This window comes from Carassius gibelio, chromosome B25, assembly GCF_023724105.1.
Source record: "Carassius gibelio isolate Cgi1373 ecotype wild population from Czech Republic chromosome B25, carGib1.2-hapl.c, whole genome shotgun sequence".
Classification (NCBI taxonomy): Eukaryota; Metazoa; Chordata; class Actinopteri; order Cypriniformes; family Cyprinidae; genus Carassius; species Carassius gibelio.
Genome location: NC_068420.1, coordinates 13280525 through 13295319, shown reverse-complemented (window position 1 = coordinate 13295319; position 14795 = coordinate 13280525). Strand labels below are relative to the sequence as shown.

General features: G+C 35.8%; 1 protein-coding gene across 1 annotated transcript; it reads left to right on the top strand.

Annotated features, from left to right (window-relative positions):
- The first annotated feature begins 2421 nt into the window (after window positions 1-2421).
- LOC128014314 (guanine nucleotide-binding protein G(i) subunit alpha-1-like) lies at window positions 2422-12903 on the top strand. Its single transcript, XM_052597791.1, has 10 exons — window positions 2422-2711; window positions 2781-2902; window positions 6662-6704; window positions 7041-7182; window positions 7290-7447; window positions 8674-8802; window positions 9079-9208; window positions 9317-9470; window positions 11602-11797; window positions 11892-12903. Exons 2-9 carry the CDS (start codon window positions 2785-2787, stop codon window positions 11790-11792), a joined length of 1065 nt encoding a protein of 354 aa, XP_052453751.1. The 5' UTR covers window positions 2422-2711; window positions 2781-2784; the 3' UTR covers window positions 11793-11797; window positions 11892-12903.
- Window positions 12904-14795: the final 1892 nt, after the last annotated feature.

The following is a 14795-nucleotide window of genomic DNA, read 5'->3' as shown; positions in this document are numbered from 1 at the left end:
TATAGTGAGCCAAACTTCCTGTCTGCATTTTGATTTATGCTGAAAACCTACTTCTTCGAACTCCTCGTCAACCGTTGTTAAGATTTTCACCAAAATCAATTCAGATGATCTTCGGATTGTGCTGACAAAAAATATATGTATTTCGTGTCGATAAACGAAACTGTTTGCGTTCAGTGACCCCCTTCACATTTTAGGCATAGTGCCAAACTGCATCTGAGGCTTTATCTCTTAAAATATTTGACATAATGACACCAAACTTTGAATGCGCCATTGTCACCTCACACTGCACTGACCATGTCACATTAATTTGGTAAAAGCGCCACCTATTGGTCAAAAGTGATACACCAATAGTGGTTCTATTTATTATCTTATTATATTTTGACTTAAATAATCTAAAAATGGTTTTAATTACTCATTCCTGCAGTTGGTCTGAAGCTTGCTTATGTAGTGCTTGACTCAGTGATTGCTGCTTGCAGCTATATTTATCATTATTATTTTCTGTTTGATCATGCTGTTGCGGTGATCAGCCGCTTGGTGGTACTGCTGAGCAGGGCGTTGACTGCCATGCCAAATACAGCTCAATTACTGTAAAATCTTTATCTTTGTGAGAAACGAGAACAAATGTAAATCAGCAAAATCCTAACAAAACGGAAATAAAGCTTGAATTTAGAGCATAAACGCATAATTAATTTAAATAAAATCAATTTTAAAGAAAAACATACCCTACCGCACCTCCAGTGTAATCACAAACACTCACATACGCACACTTCTCCCTCAGGTCCTGTCTCAGCAGTGTCTCTTACATTCAAGCAGCACAGCAAGCAATCAGTGCCTAGGCTTAACAAGTCTCACCACGCTGCAGAAACCACAATTATCTCTGTTCTGCTGTCTCATCTCACCACTTTAGCGTTTATCATAAAGACGCATACGAGATTATACTGCACCCCGGCATTTCCAGGGTTGTGTCTCTTTTTTCATTCAAATATACCTAGTTTATTATTTTGTATTTAATTAAAAGACACGAAAATGCAATTTTATTTTGTTTTTAACAATAAAATATTGAACAAATGTTATTTGAGGAAAACTTTGAACTAGAATACTACATGATCCAATCCTAATGCAAAATATTGTCACTATTTATTTTTATTTTTTTATTTACTTTTTAAATATTGTTTAAATGCGTTCTAGCAATAATAGATTCATATATTTTGTTTATACTAAGAATACATTCACATAAGAGTCATCCTACCCGTGTCAGCTATATTAATCTTTATGTTTTTAGAAGAATAATTCAATTGAAATACAATAAAGCCTCAGAACAAAATGGTTAATGATGATGTTTCCAGGGGAGACAGTTTTTCATGGCTGCACAAATGCAAGAGTGAGTTTTGCCTAGAACTAAAACTAGTTTGTAATTCAATGTGTATTCTACAGTCACTACAATGAATGGCACTATAAATCAGTGTAATGAATGTTCAGTCACCATGATTACTCTCATTTTAAATGGATTGAATGCTCCTGCTTTTCATTGTGGTTCTTTAGGAAAATACACTAGTCATGGATACGTGGGGAAACTTTGCTCGTTGGTTTGCATGCTCATGTCATTTGAAATTGAAATAGTATGTAAAATAATAAGGCTGGATATGATAATATTTTTAAAGCTTATGTATGAGCTCATCTTTGGAATATATATATATATATATTTTTTTTCTATGGTTACGTGCCACCTATAAGAAAATCTCCTAAATCTGAATCTGTTTGAATATGGTTAGACCTGTGACCAGATGTGGCCCAATTCATCTCACTAAATGGAGCCATTTCCTCCATAAATTATTCATATGCACCCACCTATGCAGGCACACATACACAAATAAAGTGAAACAATATTGTGAGGATATTAAGTAAATGGAGATTTTATTGTTAAACTCAATTGAAATTAGATCTAATGCAGCTAACACCGATTGACTGCAGAACAAGTCAGAAAAAGAAAGGAAAAACTATATAACAATAAATAAACAATATATAAGAATTAACAAGTATACAATAAACAATATATAAAAATATATAATATACTGTCAATAAATAAAAAATGACAAACAAATAATATGTAAGCAATTAAACAACATTTTAAGCTTAGAAATGTTAAGAAATAATATATAATTTTTAATAGATAAATGTAAAAAATTAAAACAAATACATAAAATAAAATATGATGTATTTTATCTAGTATTTTAATAATGTATATTATTTAAATATTAATAAGATGAAAAAGTATTATTTTTTCTTTTGAACAGTGAACACTGAAAATCTGACTTCAGAGCAACCTGGGATCAATATGCGCGCACCCTCGCGTACACATGCACGTGTACGTGCATTCCAGGCGCGCGGCCGAGGAGGGGGATTTATGTATGAAAAGAAACAGGAAACTCCAGCGATCTGTTGGATCTGTTCGCCACTTCAACAGCAGTGGGCGACGCGGAGCGTGAGACTGGGCGTTAAATGAGTCAATTTTTATGTTATTTTTAATCAAACATCATGGCAGTCAAGACACTCGACTGATCACGGACACCCTCCGTTTTTATTTAACTTGAGAAACTCCAAGCGCTGGGAAAACTCGAGTTTGAAGAGACTCCGTTGTGCGAGAGAGAGAAGAGAGAGTTGGGCGTGAGACGTCGCGGTGGCTAACGTCAAAGAATAACGTTTAACCAATTGTGCGTGATATTTCTTCATTCCTCGCATTTTTTAGCTTCTTCGACTTCTTATATCGTTTGAAACTCCAGAAAGATGGGGTGCACCCTGAGCTCGGACGACAAGAGCGCCCAGGAGAGGAGTAAAATGATTGACAAAAACCTGCGCGATGATGGAGAGCGAGCGTCGCGAGAGGTCAAGCTGCTACTGCTGGGTGAGTGAGTTAGCCGCTCCGCTACTGGATCAATAAGTCCATTAAAGTGCACTTAACAGCACATATTAGACATTTCAACAGTGGATTTAATATGTCAATAAACAATGAGTGGAGAATAAGTAAGTCAAGCGAGTATTTATGGACTCTGGAAACTTATTTCTGTAGTTAACGTAACGTTACCGCGCTGGTGTCTCGGTTAGCATGTGAAGCTAATTCACTCAGTTTACTGTATCACATTTAACACCGCTTTTAAGAGTTTAGTTTATGTGTCTATACAGAGACGGAATTCTAGCGTAAAGGTTTTTATTGATATTCTGTCTTTTATTTTGGCTTTGAGCTCTTCGAAGTACTGGTTTGCATATTCACAGAGTGGCCAGTTAGACGCAAACGGCTCTCTCTGCTAATCCAGCCAACAAAAGACTAGTTTAATCTAATTTAATCCGAATTGAGATGGATCTGATAGATTACCCTAAACCTCATCCAATTATGATTAGCGAGCTTGTGCATATGGAGGGTCCTGCTGGATGCCTGTTTGGAGTAAACGGGAGAGGATGATGATAAGATGGGTTTAAAGAGAGAAATATCATGAGTCTGGAAAGTCCTAAACTTGAATGCGTGATAAATTTGATTCATTACTTGTCTAGGTTTTTCAACACACAGCCCTTAAATAATCTAGAGTAAATATACAAATATATTTAATCAGCAGATAGTGTTCATTTATTTACTTATTATTTATGTGTTAAATAATTGCATCTTATAAACAATATCTGTTGCTTTTTTTCCCTTCTGTTATCTTTAAGCAGTCGACTTGTTAATTCATAGTGATTTACATAGAGGCCACTTGTTTCTCAGTTTCCGATTCCTGTTTTGCATATGTTTCTTTGGTACTTTTCCAGTATTTGTGTGCGAGCACTTTTTGTGGACATTGAGTGATGAAGCCAAATAATTTATTTGCTTGTGGTGCTTGAAACTTTTATTTGCTTTTCTTGATTATTGATGGTGTGTGCAGCTTAAACACTATTTGTTTTACAGAAATGTCACAAACTCCCTAAAGAGAAGCACTTGGTGCTGTTTACATGCAAGTTTATTCATTCAAAGGGCATTGGTATGCCAGTTCCCTTGCAAACAATCATGGTCAACTTTTTTTTGCTTGGAACTGGCCATTTAATTATCCATTTATTGTCTTTGTCCTCTTGCTGTGTAAATTGTTAGAGGACATAAAACCTTCCCTTACACCATCAAACTTTAGGGAATTGGCATCTAATTATCTAGTTAACTGGGTTTCCCCTATGTGCTGATTCATTATACGCCCTCTGTGTGCCGCTTTTCTTGGGTTTGTTTGCTTTTTGGCATTGCAGATCAACAGCATATGTCCCAACGCCTGCTGTAAAACAGACTGGAGTTCCTGTTTAGACTATACAGGGGACAAATGGTGACTGTCAGGGTTGTTACTAAGAATAAATCCACCGCTGTGAAGAGAAAGTACCTTCATGGGTGGTTATTCAAAGAATTTAGTGTCACAATGACATTCAATGAGCATCACGAATGCATATCAAGATGTTGTAATTCTGTGTAGACGAGCATGTCTTTACAGTATAGAGCGTGTTTATCGTGTGTCTCAGGCAGTTGTTGTTGGTTGCCCAGGAACCAAAGAGCCAGTTCAAATTACAGCATCATAAACGCAGCCGCAGGAGACCAAACAAAAGGCGAAACCAGTGCTTTGGGAGTCAAATTCAGTGCATGGCATCAGAAACTTGGATTGATGCATCTTAGAATAAAGCAAGCATCTATATAATTTGAACCAACCCCTAACCCAAGGAACGGGTTTGGCCTACCATCTTAAACCGTTTTCTAGCTTCAATTTGAAAGGTTTAATCTCAAAAGGATTTATATAGGTGTGGTAACATTTACCATTGCTCAGCTAAATTTAGTGGGAAATTATGCCAGCATAATTTTAAAATATAATATGTCTGATTTGAAATTGAAAAAGGGGGAAACATTTCGTGTTTTCGCGAAAATTCATTGCATTGACAAACAGTTGCATTAAGCGCCACACTTTTGACAGAGAACGATACATTTTTTGGAGGCAGAATTTTTCTGAAATTTTGCAAAACTTCAGTGTCTGCAGTCTTGTTGGTAATATATGATCACATTTATTAATTTTAAATAACTACATTTTTAATTTAATTTTTATTTAATTTTAATTTAATTTAAATTAAATTTATATGATCACATTTACCAAATGTAGGCCTAGTCAGCAAAAAGTCCATTCTCAACTGTCAAAAATGTAGACTTTGTGAGGTATAGCGCATGCAGTTGTTGGTCAGCGAGCCTCATTTTAATTTGCATGAAAAAATTCAAACCCAATACTAAATCTGTGGGGAGAAATTTGTGTGAAATTCCCAATTTTCAAATTGAGGTTTCCATTTAAAAATTCTGCATTTTGCTTGAAATTTGACATTTTGAATCTCTGAAATTCTTTGACAACTGAAACTATTGATGACTTTTAATGAACGGTTTGATATTTCAGGTAGCATGGCTTTTTTTTGGAGGAAAATTAATAGCGTGGATTAACATTAGGTGCCGCAAGCCTTTCATCGAGTGATGTGGGAGTTTTGTGGGGTCTCTGGGGTAAATGCAGTGCTCTTGTGTTTGGTCTCCTCTCAGTAGGGTTTCAATCTGTGAAAGATGCTGATGTGGCCTAATTGCAGTGCTTTGGGATTAAGAGAAAGAAGACGTCCTGGTTAATTGAAACGTTCGCTCGGTGAACAGATGAACTCTAGTCTCACGGAAGGCGGATGAACTTGTATGAGAGTATTGAGATTTTCCTGAATGTAGGTACATTAAAGACCAGCCAGCCTTTTTCTGAAATGGCAGAATTTTAGTTGAAAACACTGCGGTTTTCAAACTTATATATAATTAGTTTATTTATATTTTGTCTATATGTTAAATAATATAATTATAATAATATAATGCTACACAATATTAACAATATTACTGTTTACTTGGATGAAATTAATGCAGCCTTTGTGAGCATAACATTTCTCAAGAACATCAAAACAAAAACATCTGTCCCCAAACTTTTGAACTATAGTGTATTATTTTTGAAAATGTATGAATAATATCTTAAATATATTAACACAATTTATTAACACATTTGACCGGCTCAAATCATCTTTTATACCCCCCCCCCACACCTGTCTTCAAACCTGTGCTGACATACTCATCTAAACCTATAGCTAATCTGTTTACACAAGCCTGTCTGTAATCCCATTACAGTGAGGTGATGTTTAATGAATCCTTTAAGATTAACCCCTACACAATTCCTCACATCACTGTTGACTGTTGAAGCCAGTTTCTTTTTTTCATCTTGTTAGCATACAAGGGAGTCAAATACCCACTTAATGAGCCTAAATAGCCTCAGTTTCATAGACATCCCTATATTTTGATATCACTTGTTTGTCATCATGAGTGGCAAGGATGCACATGACAATATAATTTCAAGTTTTAAGTTGATGTCTTCTCCTCACCCAGTTACTTGTGGTGAAATCACAAGAACCTCCCGCTCAATCTGATACCAACAAATACTTTTTGCTGAGCTGGCAGAAGCCACGAAGGCTTGATCGTTCAGAGTCAGATCCTCATACTATTTTTATTTTTTTATTTTATTTATTTATTTATTTTTTTTGGAGCAGGGAAGGATCTGGAATGTTTGGGTGCGTGTCCATCTGGCTAACACGCTCTTTCTTTCTCTTGCAGGGGCTGGTGAATCTGGAAAGAGTACAATTGTCAAACAGATGAAGTAAGTTTCAACCCCTATTATGTCATCCTAGTTTCGTAATGTTTAGAAATCACGCAGGATGTAAGTGATAGCAGTGTTTATTTAGATGAAATGTGAATGACATAATCCTATGATTGTGGACACGGCTTATTAAGGGACTTCCCTGCATTTGTCAGGCATTTATAACTTTTGAGCATACATCTTCAGAGTCATTAGAATTAAGCACTAGGGCAGATGTAGTGATATATCTTCACTTTAAATTTTTATTTTTATTTTCTGGATTCTATTTGCAATTTACTTGCCAGAAACTATTAGCTTTATTACTTGAATTAATGCCATTTGTCTTTTCTCCCACAGAATCATCCATGAAGCAGGCTACTCAGAGGAAGAGTGCAAACAGTTCAGGGCTGTGGTCTACAGCAACACTATCCAGTCCATCATCGCCATCATAAGGGCCATGGGCCGTCTGAAGATTGACTTTGCGGATCCTGGGCGGGCTGTAAGTGCTGCTGTTTTAACGTAAAGTAGGGTTCAATGCACACTTATTTATGTAATGCTAAAGCATTAAAAAGGAAATCAAGAATCTTTGGATTGGCTGTGTTGCAGGATGATGCAAGGCAGCTGTTTGTGTTGGCCGGCTCTGCAGATGAGGGATACATGACGAGCGAGCTGTCAGGAATCATCCAGCGGCTGTGGAAGGATGGGGGTGTTCAGGCTTGCTTCAGTCGCTCCAGAGAGTACCAGCTCAATGACTCGGCTTCATAGTGAGTGTCTTTTAGCTTTTTTGCCTTTTTTTTTTTTTTTTTTTTCCCTCCAGAGCCCGTTTCCCACATAATGACTTTTGGGCTATCCACATAATCCAGCTCCATTTCCACTGTGGCTGCTGAACACGTCAATGGTTCGTGCACTGCGTGTGGACATTGCGTTTACATTGAGTTATTATTGACGTTATTCCATCCATTATGGTCTATGATTCAAATATCCTTTATGCAAACTTTTCAAAAATGCAAATTTGTCCTGTGTTCTCCAAGCATGCTGTGAACCCTTACCTTTTGCATACAACCCAGATGAATAAGACGTATTCACAATAGACAACTTTATGACATAATAAAAATTAGATCAAATTTAGAAGGAATTGCTGCTCTTCAGAATTTGGGGTCTGTTTTTGAAAGTAAGTGACTGAAAGTGAAAGTACTATACTCAGAATTTGTGCTCTTCATTTAACCCTTTTGATTGGGAGTCCGACTCTCTAACCATTAGGCCACGACTTCCCCTGTAAAGAAGTCTACATGGAAACACTTTACTTAAAGCTTTTATTATTCTATAGGTTATTAAAGGGTATGATGCCTTATAATGTACGGTGTAATAATACATTAAATCTTGCTGTAAATGATTCTAATGCATAGTGTTGTAATGAATTGAAGTGTTATAATCTATTAACTGTGGTTGCAATTATTCATGAGATTGTGCAGTGCAATTAGATGCTGTTTACACTAAGTGCCAATATCTACTATAGCTATAGATTATATTTACACTATGCTAAAATAACAGGGTTTTCTGCTGTTTTTACCACTTATTGCAAATAGTGGCAACTATCAGCACCTCCGTATTCTAGTACATTATAATAAAGATTCAATAACACTGTATTGAGTGTGAAAAAAAACACCAAATAAAAAAATCTGAATAAACAAAACCTCATAGACACCTTTTTTTTCATTTAAAGTCACAGAACAGAACTGATTAAAAAATGCCTATTTTTTTTTTACATTTTATTTTTGGTGTTTTCTTTTTTTATTTGCCATTATAATGATATGACAGTTTAGATCTGACGGGAAGCGGAGAGGGGGTGGGATCGGGAAAGGTTCTTGACCAGGGATTCAAATTCTGGGATGCCCGTAACGCAACCCGTTTAAATAATTTCACCTTAAATTCATTAAATAGAGTTTGAATAACTTTTCTAATCAGCTGAACTGTGTATTTCCCTCTCTAGCTACCTTAATGACTTGGACAGAATATCCAGTTCTTCCTATGTCCCAACTCAGCAAGATGTCCTGAGGACCAGGGTGAAGACAACTGGTATTGTAGAGACCCACTTCACTTTCAAGGACCTTCACTTCAAGTAAGTATTGCCACCCATGCTTTAACTGATAATAAAACACTTTTTTTTTTGGTTTGTTTTTGAGACGTGTAATACCTAAAAGAGTGTGACTTCTGAGGTGCGCATGATTCATGTGCCAGCTTTCAGTTGAGTCATCTGTTTATGTACCACTTTTTATCATAGTCTATGTTGGATAAGATTGTCTGATCAAAATCATACATAGATTAAACCAGTATTTACCAAAATTCCTAGTAAATGTCATTGTGTCTCACCACCCACAATCTCCTGTACTTTCAGAATGTTTGATGTGGGCGGCCAGAGATCTGAGAGGAAGAAATGGATCCACTGTTTTGAGGGAGTGACCTCCATCATCTTCTGCGTGTCTCTCAGCGACTATGACCTCGTCCTGGCTGAAGATGAGGAAATGGTGAGTGCTCAAACAAGATCTCTTTCAGTGTCAGCATCAAGTGTCACGAAACCGAAACTTTGGCTTTTAAAGTTCCTCCCAAACAGTGCTTTCTTTCTCATCTCTTAGAACCGAATGCATGAGAGTATGAAGCTGTTTGACAGCATCTGCAACAACAAGTGGTTCACGGACACTTCCATCATCCTGTTTCTCAACAAGAAGGATCTGTTTGAAGAAAAGATTAAAAAAAGCCCACTTACTATTTGTTTCCCAGAGTATACTGGTATGAACAGCTAAAAATTCCTGATTTCCCATTTATTTATTTTAAGTACAGTTTGTATAGTAATATTTTATAGTATTTTATGAAATATTTTGTATTATAGACAAATAAGACAAAATCATTGTTGTGTAAAACATCAAATAGACATTAAAAATAAATATTTTGATAATTTATTACACATACTCTTTTGGCCCATGAGGGTGAGTAAATGATGAATAAATTTTTGGGTGGGTGAACTATACATTTAATGTTTTTGTTATTATTACCGTTACTATCGGAGTATGAAATCATTTCTTGATTGAAATGATACTTTAATGAACTAAAAATGCCAGTAGGTGGTGATTAATGTCTTCATGATTAAGTCACTGATTGAGTCAATCATTTGATTCATTCAAATGGCTGATTCATTCAAGAGTAAAGTAAATGGTTCTCTTAATGAATGGTTCATTGAATCAATAGGCTTGTTCGACTTGAAGCGGATCATCACCATCAGATCGATCTGTGTATGACATCAAAGTACCACGAGGTCTATAGAGAGCAGATGACTCTGCAAGCTTTTGAATCGTTCTTGCGGTACTTTTGATGTCATAAAAAGATGGGTCTGTGCAGCGCCGCTTCAAATCTAATGAGCCTAATGATTCATCCAAGTCGTTCAAAACATGCATTAAGAAATGAAACGGTTCGGCTTTGTCTTTATATTTGGTAGGCAAAATTTAGCAAAAAAGACAACATTCAGGGCACTAGACTGTGACAGTCACATTTGCGAACAAAAGTATTAATTTGAGAGTGAAATTTTTCTGAGGTCGCCACTGGTGACTATATATATTTACATGTTATAACTTAAAAATGTACATTCAATGCCTTTTTTCCTATTTGTTTTGTTATGTTAACGTTTTAAACGTGTGCACATCAAAGTTTTAGTGAGGGAAAAATAAGTTTTGCACGGTCCTCATCTCTGCTGTCGCACACCTGCTAAACGCAGCTCAATTGTACAGTGCGAGAGATGACGGAGACGTGTGACGTGACCGTGCAGAAAACCAGCAACAACAGGTTAAGCTGTCAGCTGTGTGGATATTGGCAATATCGGTGAAAATTCTTGTTTATAATCATTAATAATATTGTTTGTTCTTAAGATCTTAGTCTATGCTGTGTTATGTTAATGCGTTAACTTCATATTATTTGAAGCACACTTGCCGTGAAGTAATCAAAAAAAGCTTAGTGCTTTTGTTACTTTTTAATAAAGAATTAGATTTAAAATGATTCCAAATTCATAACGAAATTCAAACAATAAATAGTTTTGTTTTTGGCGCTCTAATGCAGCAGGCAAGATCACTTTAGCGCCTCAGTTCAAGTGGCAAGAGAACTCATTTAATCTTCCTCTTTACTATAGTACATAATAAACGCAAATTAATATCAAAAGAGAGACTATTCTATAGGAGAGCCTACTGTACAACTTAATGAAATGTCTCGTATAAAAGCTCATTCAGTGTTTCAAACTGCAGAAAACGTAAAGCTTGTAAACATTACAATGTAATATACATTTACCTCAGAATAACCATTCAGTGTCTATAAGCTCATCAGTCAGCTAGAAGAATGTTTATGTATCTAAATAACACAACTGCCTAAAATTGTATATATTATAGATATGTATATATCAGTATTATTTTAAAGGTGCGATAGGTGATTGCCTTCAGAAATTTTTTGTTACGCTTATTTAAAGTCTCTTCACATCCCAATCATTTAGTTAAGTGGTCTAAATATATTTGTGTATTTATATATTCTGTTGAAGGCATAGGACTACGAAATATTCGTCCAATCAGAGCGCTCGTTTTGTCTGGTCTGTGTGTGCATTCAGGGGGCGTGGCCTTGGTCAACATCGCTTTCAGTGCTATCAGGCTAAAGTTAGCATTTTCCAAGATCTCCTACTGCACCTTTAATACCCAGATACTATTAATATTCTGTTAACATTAGTTTAAATATAGAAATAGTATGGAAAGCGAAATATATTATAGAAATTGTAATACTATTTTCCCCAATAATATTATGAAATAATATAAATGATATTATATATTAGTTTATAACTTAATATACTTTGTGTATTTCTCCATATTAATTGTGTGAATCTCTCTACAAGGATCCAGCACGTATGAGGACGCGGCCGCTTACATTCAGTGTCAGTTTGAGGACCTGAATAAGAGTAAGGACACCAAGGAGATCTACTCCCACTTCACCTGCGCCACCGACACCAAGAACGTGCAGTTCGTCTTCGACGCAGTCACTGACGTCATCATCAAAAACAACCTTAAGGACTGTGGGCTCTTCTAAAACAAGTGAGCAGCAGCACAACAGATTCATTTTTAATTCATTCATCGACATGGTTTTGGCAGAACTGTTTATTTATCCACTAAATGTTGCCTTTGACAGAGTGACTGCGAGTGGCCTGATGTGAATCTTTGGGAGAACCAGAGCAGGAGGAAGGTCAAAGTGAAACTGAATGTTGAATGCGTTACTTAACTTTATATTTATGTTCTCCAAACATTTTAGAATTGTTTTAGTGCGTTTTAGGAAAGAAAAAAAAAAAGAGCATTTTGTGTAAAATATTTGTACAACTGTTATTGTTGCTGGAGTTTTTGACAGTTTTTAGATACTGACTTGACAGGTCCTTTTTAAGGGTATTTTTCATTCAGTGGGATTTGGGGAACATCATTCTGTCGCTTTCTGTCTTTAAGGTCATGTGCCTTGCAGTTAATCTTGCAGTGCTTTTTCCCCCACTTCAGCTGTTAATTAAGAGCCAGCTGATATTTATCCACACAGCTTTCATCTGTTCAGTAGTAGTCTAAACTAGATATGAAAGCAAGATATTCTTGAGACCAAACACCTGTGGGAGCTATGAATTGAATGGGGAAGAATCCAAGCATGTCAGATTAGTTCTGAAAACCCACGCGCAGCCGTCATTACCAGTGTGTGTGTTTTCAGATTTGCCTGTGATTGGAATGATGGAAAAACTGTGGTGAGCCTGAAATTTGCTGATGAATTAGTTCCTCTGCACCTGCAAATCTTCAACTTTTAATGGAGAACTTGGCAAAAGGTCAACATTTTGCAGTTTTGTTTTATTTTTATTATTGATCAAAGGGAACCATTTTTGAATCCATTAAGAAGGACCAAAAAATTTTTCTTCAGAATTCCTGTAGAACTATCCTTTTTGCACTAGGTTCACATACCCATGTTACATAATACATGATTTGACAACCTGTATAATGTAATTTCATTTAGAAGCTTTCAGTAGGAGTCTTTTCTGATAGTAACATATATTTAAAATGGTTTTAAAATTCACATTTCTTTAATGTAGGTTCTCATTGGATGGGAACAAATGTTGACTAATATTCACTATTTTGCTAATAAAAAATGCTGTTGAAATACCAGCATCCTGAAATAAGATTTTAATTTTTTTTTTTCACTTTTTGTGCAAATAATCCATTCCATAATTTTTTTTTTAATAGCGATCTTCACCCTCATATGCACACAAAAACCACATGTGAGAAATGTTTTGCTTTAGAGTTTTTGAAGTGTATGAGATGTCAAATGAAGATACCCCACAGGAATCTGCTGAGAGCTCTTGCTTCACACGGTGTTGTTGAAAGCATGGAAGCACACTGCACTCTTGTGGCGATGACTGGACAAGGCTGAAACGTGTGTGCCACTGGCAGTTGTGAGTGTGTCATGTATAACAGGCAGGCAAATTATTGAAGGAATTTAGGTTACACTTTAGAACTGATCGAAAACTGGTGCAAAGATTTATTTATTTACAGATAAAAATCTGTATAAATCAGGGTTAATTTAGTTAACTAAAACCATAAAATTTAATTACATTATTTACAAGACATTGATTAGCAAACTCAGGTGTGTTTGATTAGGGTTAGAGCTAAACTTTGCAGGAAAGTGGATATCAAGAGCCAGATCTGAGGATCATTACACTAAAACATCAGTGCAACACACACACTTATACATAATCAATTGAATAGGTATTGCTATAACCATATAGCCAAAATGAGTCAGAAAACTTAAATAAGAGGTCAGATCAGACCCAGAATGATTAAGCTTGCCATTTATATTTAGAATTGTAATATTTTGTATAACGAAGTGGTTTCTCTGTTCAGGCTTGACTGTATTAATAATAATTCAAAAACTGACACTGATCTGTCTATACATGCGTGCACATGTATTTCTCACCTTGTAATTTATGGATGACTTCCCATTTTGAAAAGCCAGCTTAAATTGTATTAAATTCTTTGCACTAAATCTAAATTCACGTTTTGTGACACAACCTACAATAAAGTGTAAAACCACACAGTAGCTACCGATTTCCAGCCTTCACCACAACTGCTTTACAGCATTAGATCATCCACATGTCCATGTGGCCCATGCAGGCTCTAATTTAAGGTAAGATTGGGATTTAAATGTAAGTGATTTGACTAATCTGGCAGATTCCTGGGGAGAGCAATTGGATGGCTAATAAAGTGGAAGGTAAGAGGAAAGAGATTGAGAACCTGATCAAAAGAGTCAAAACTTTACTACACCGGACCTCCAATATCCTGATCAGACAGGATCAGAGCTTTGTATCAGCTCTGTCTGATCAACCACATAACAGATGATGCCTCTTCTCTTATGAAATAACTGATCTTTTAAAAGGCTTGTGAGACATTACAGATGACTGACTATTTTAGCAACTTCAATCCACTCTGTGTACTTTCTATATTGCATGTGCCAAGGCACAGTAGCTTTTAGGATCAATTTATATTGCTGAATAAGTTGCCTTGTGTGGTAGTGATATTATTTAATGGATTCCAACTAATAATGTAAATTGAAAATGTACACTTTTATTGTAGCTTTTATATCCTGGCAGTAAAATATATGTGCCAACTGTTATAAATAAGTTTAGCAATACATATATACCTTTTTATGGTTGGAAGTAGAACAGCTGTGTAATCCTAATTTTGACAATATTGAACCGAACACATTATCCACCTTAATCTGCATATAATGTGCATGATCTAATTATGATAAATGGTCCTACATCTAACTGATTTATTTATCTATCTATTTGATAACCATTATAAAATAAACTCTTGTTTTCTCTATACGTTTCAAATAATTGTCTAAATTTCACCAAACTATTCTAAATGCGCTTTTGTACTAGCTGGTTATGAGTAAATCCTTTAAAGAACCGATTCTTTAATCGAAAGCACGGGCGTCGGACTGGGGGTAAAACCAGTAGGTACTGATTACCAGTGCCCCAAAGGAAGAGGGGGCCCTTGAAAAGTCTGGAAT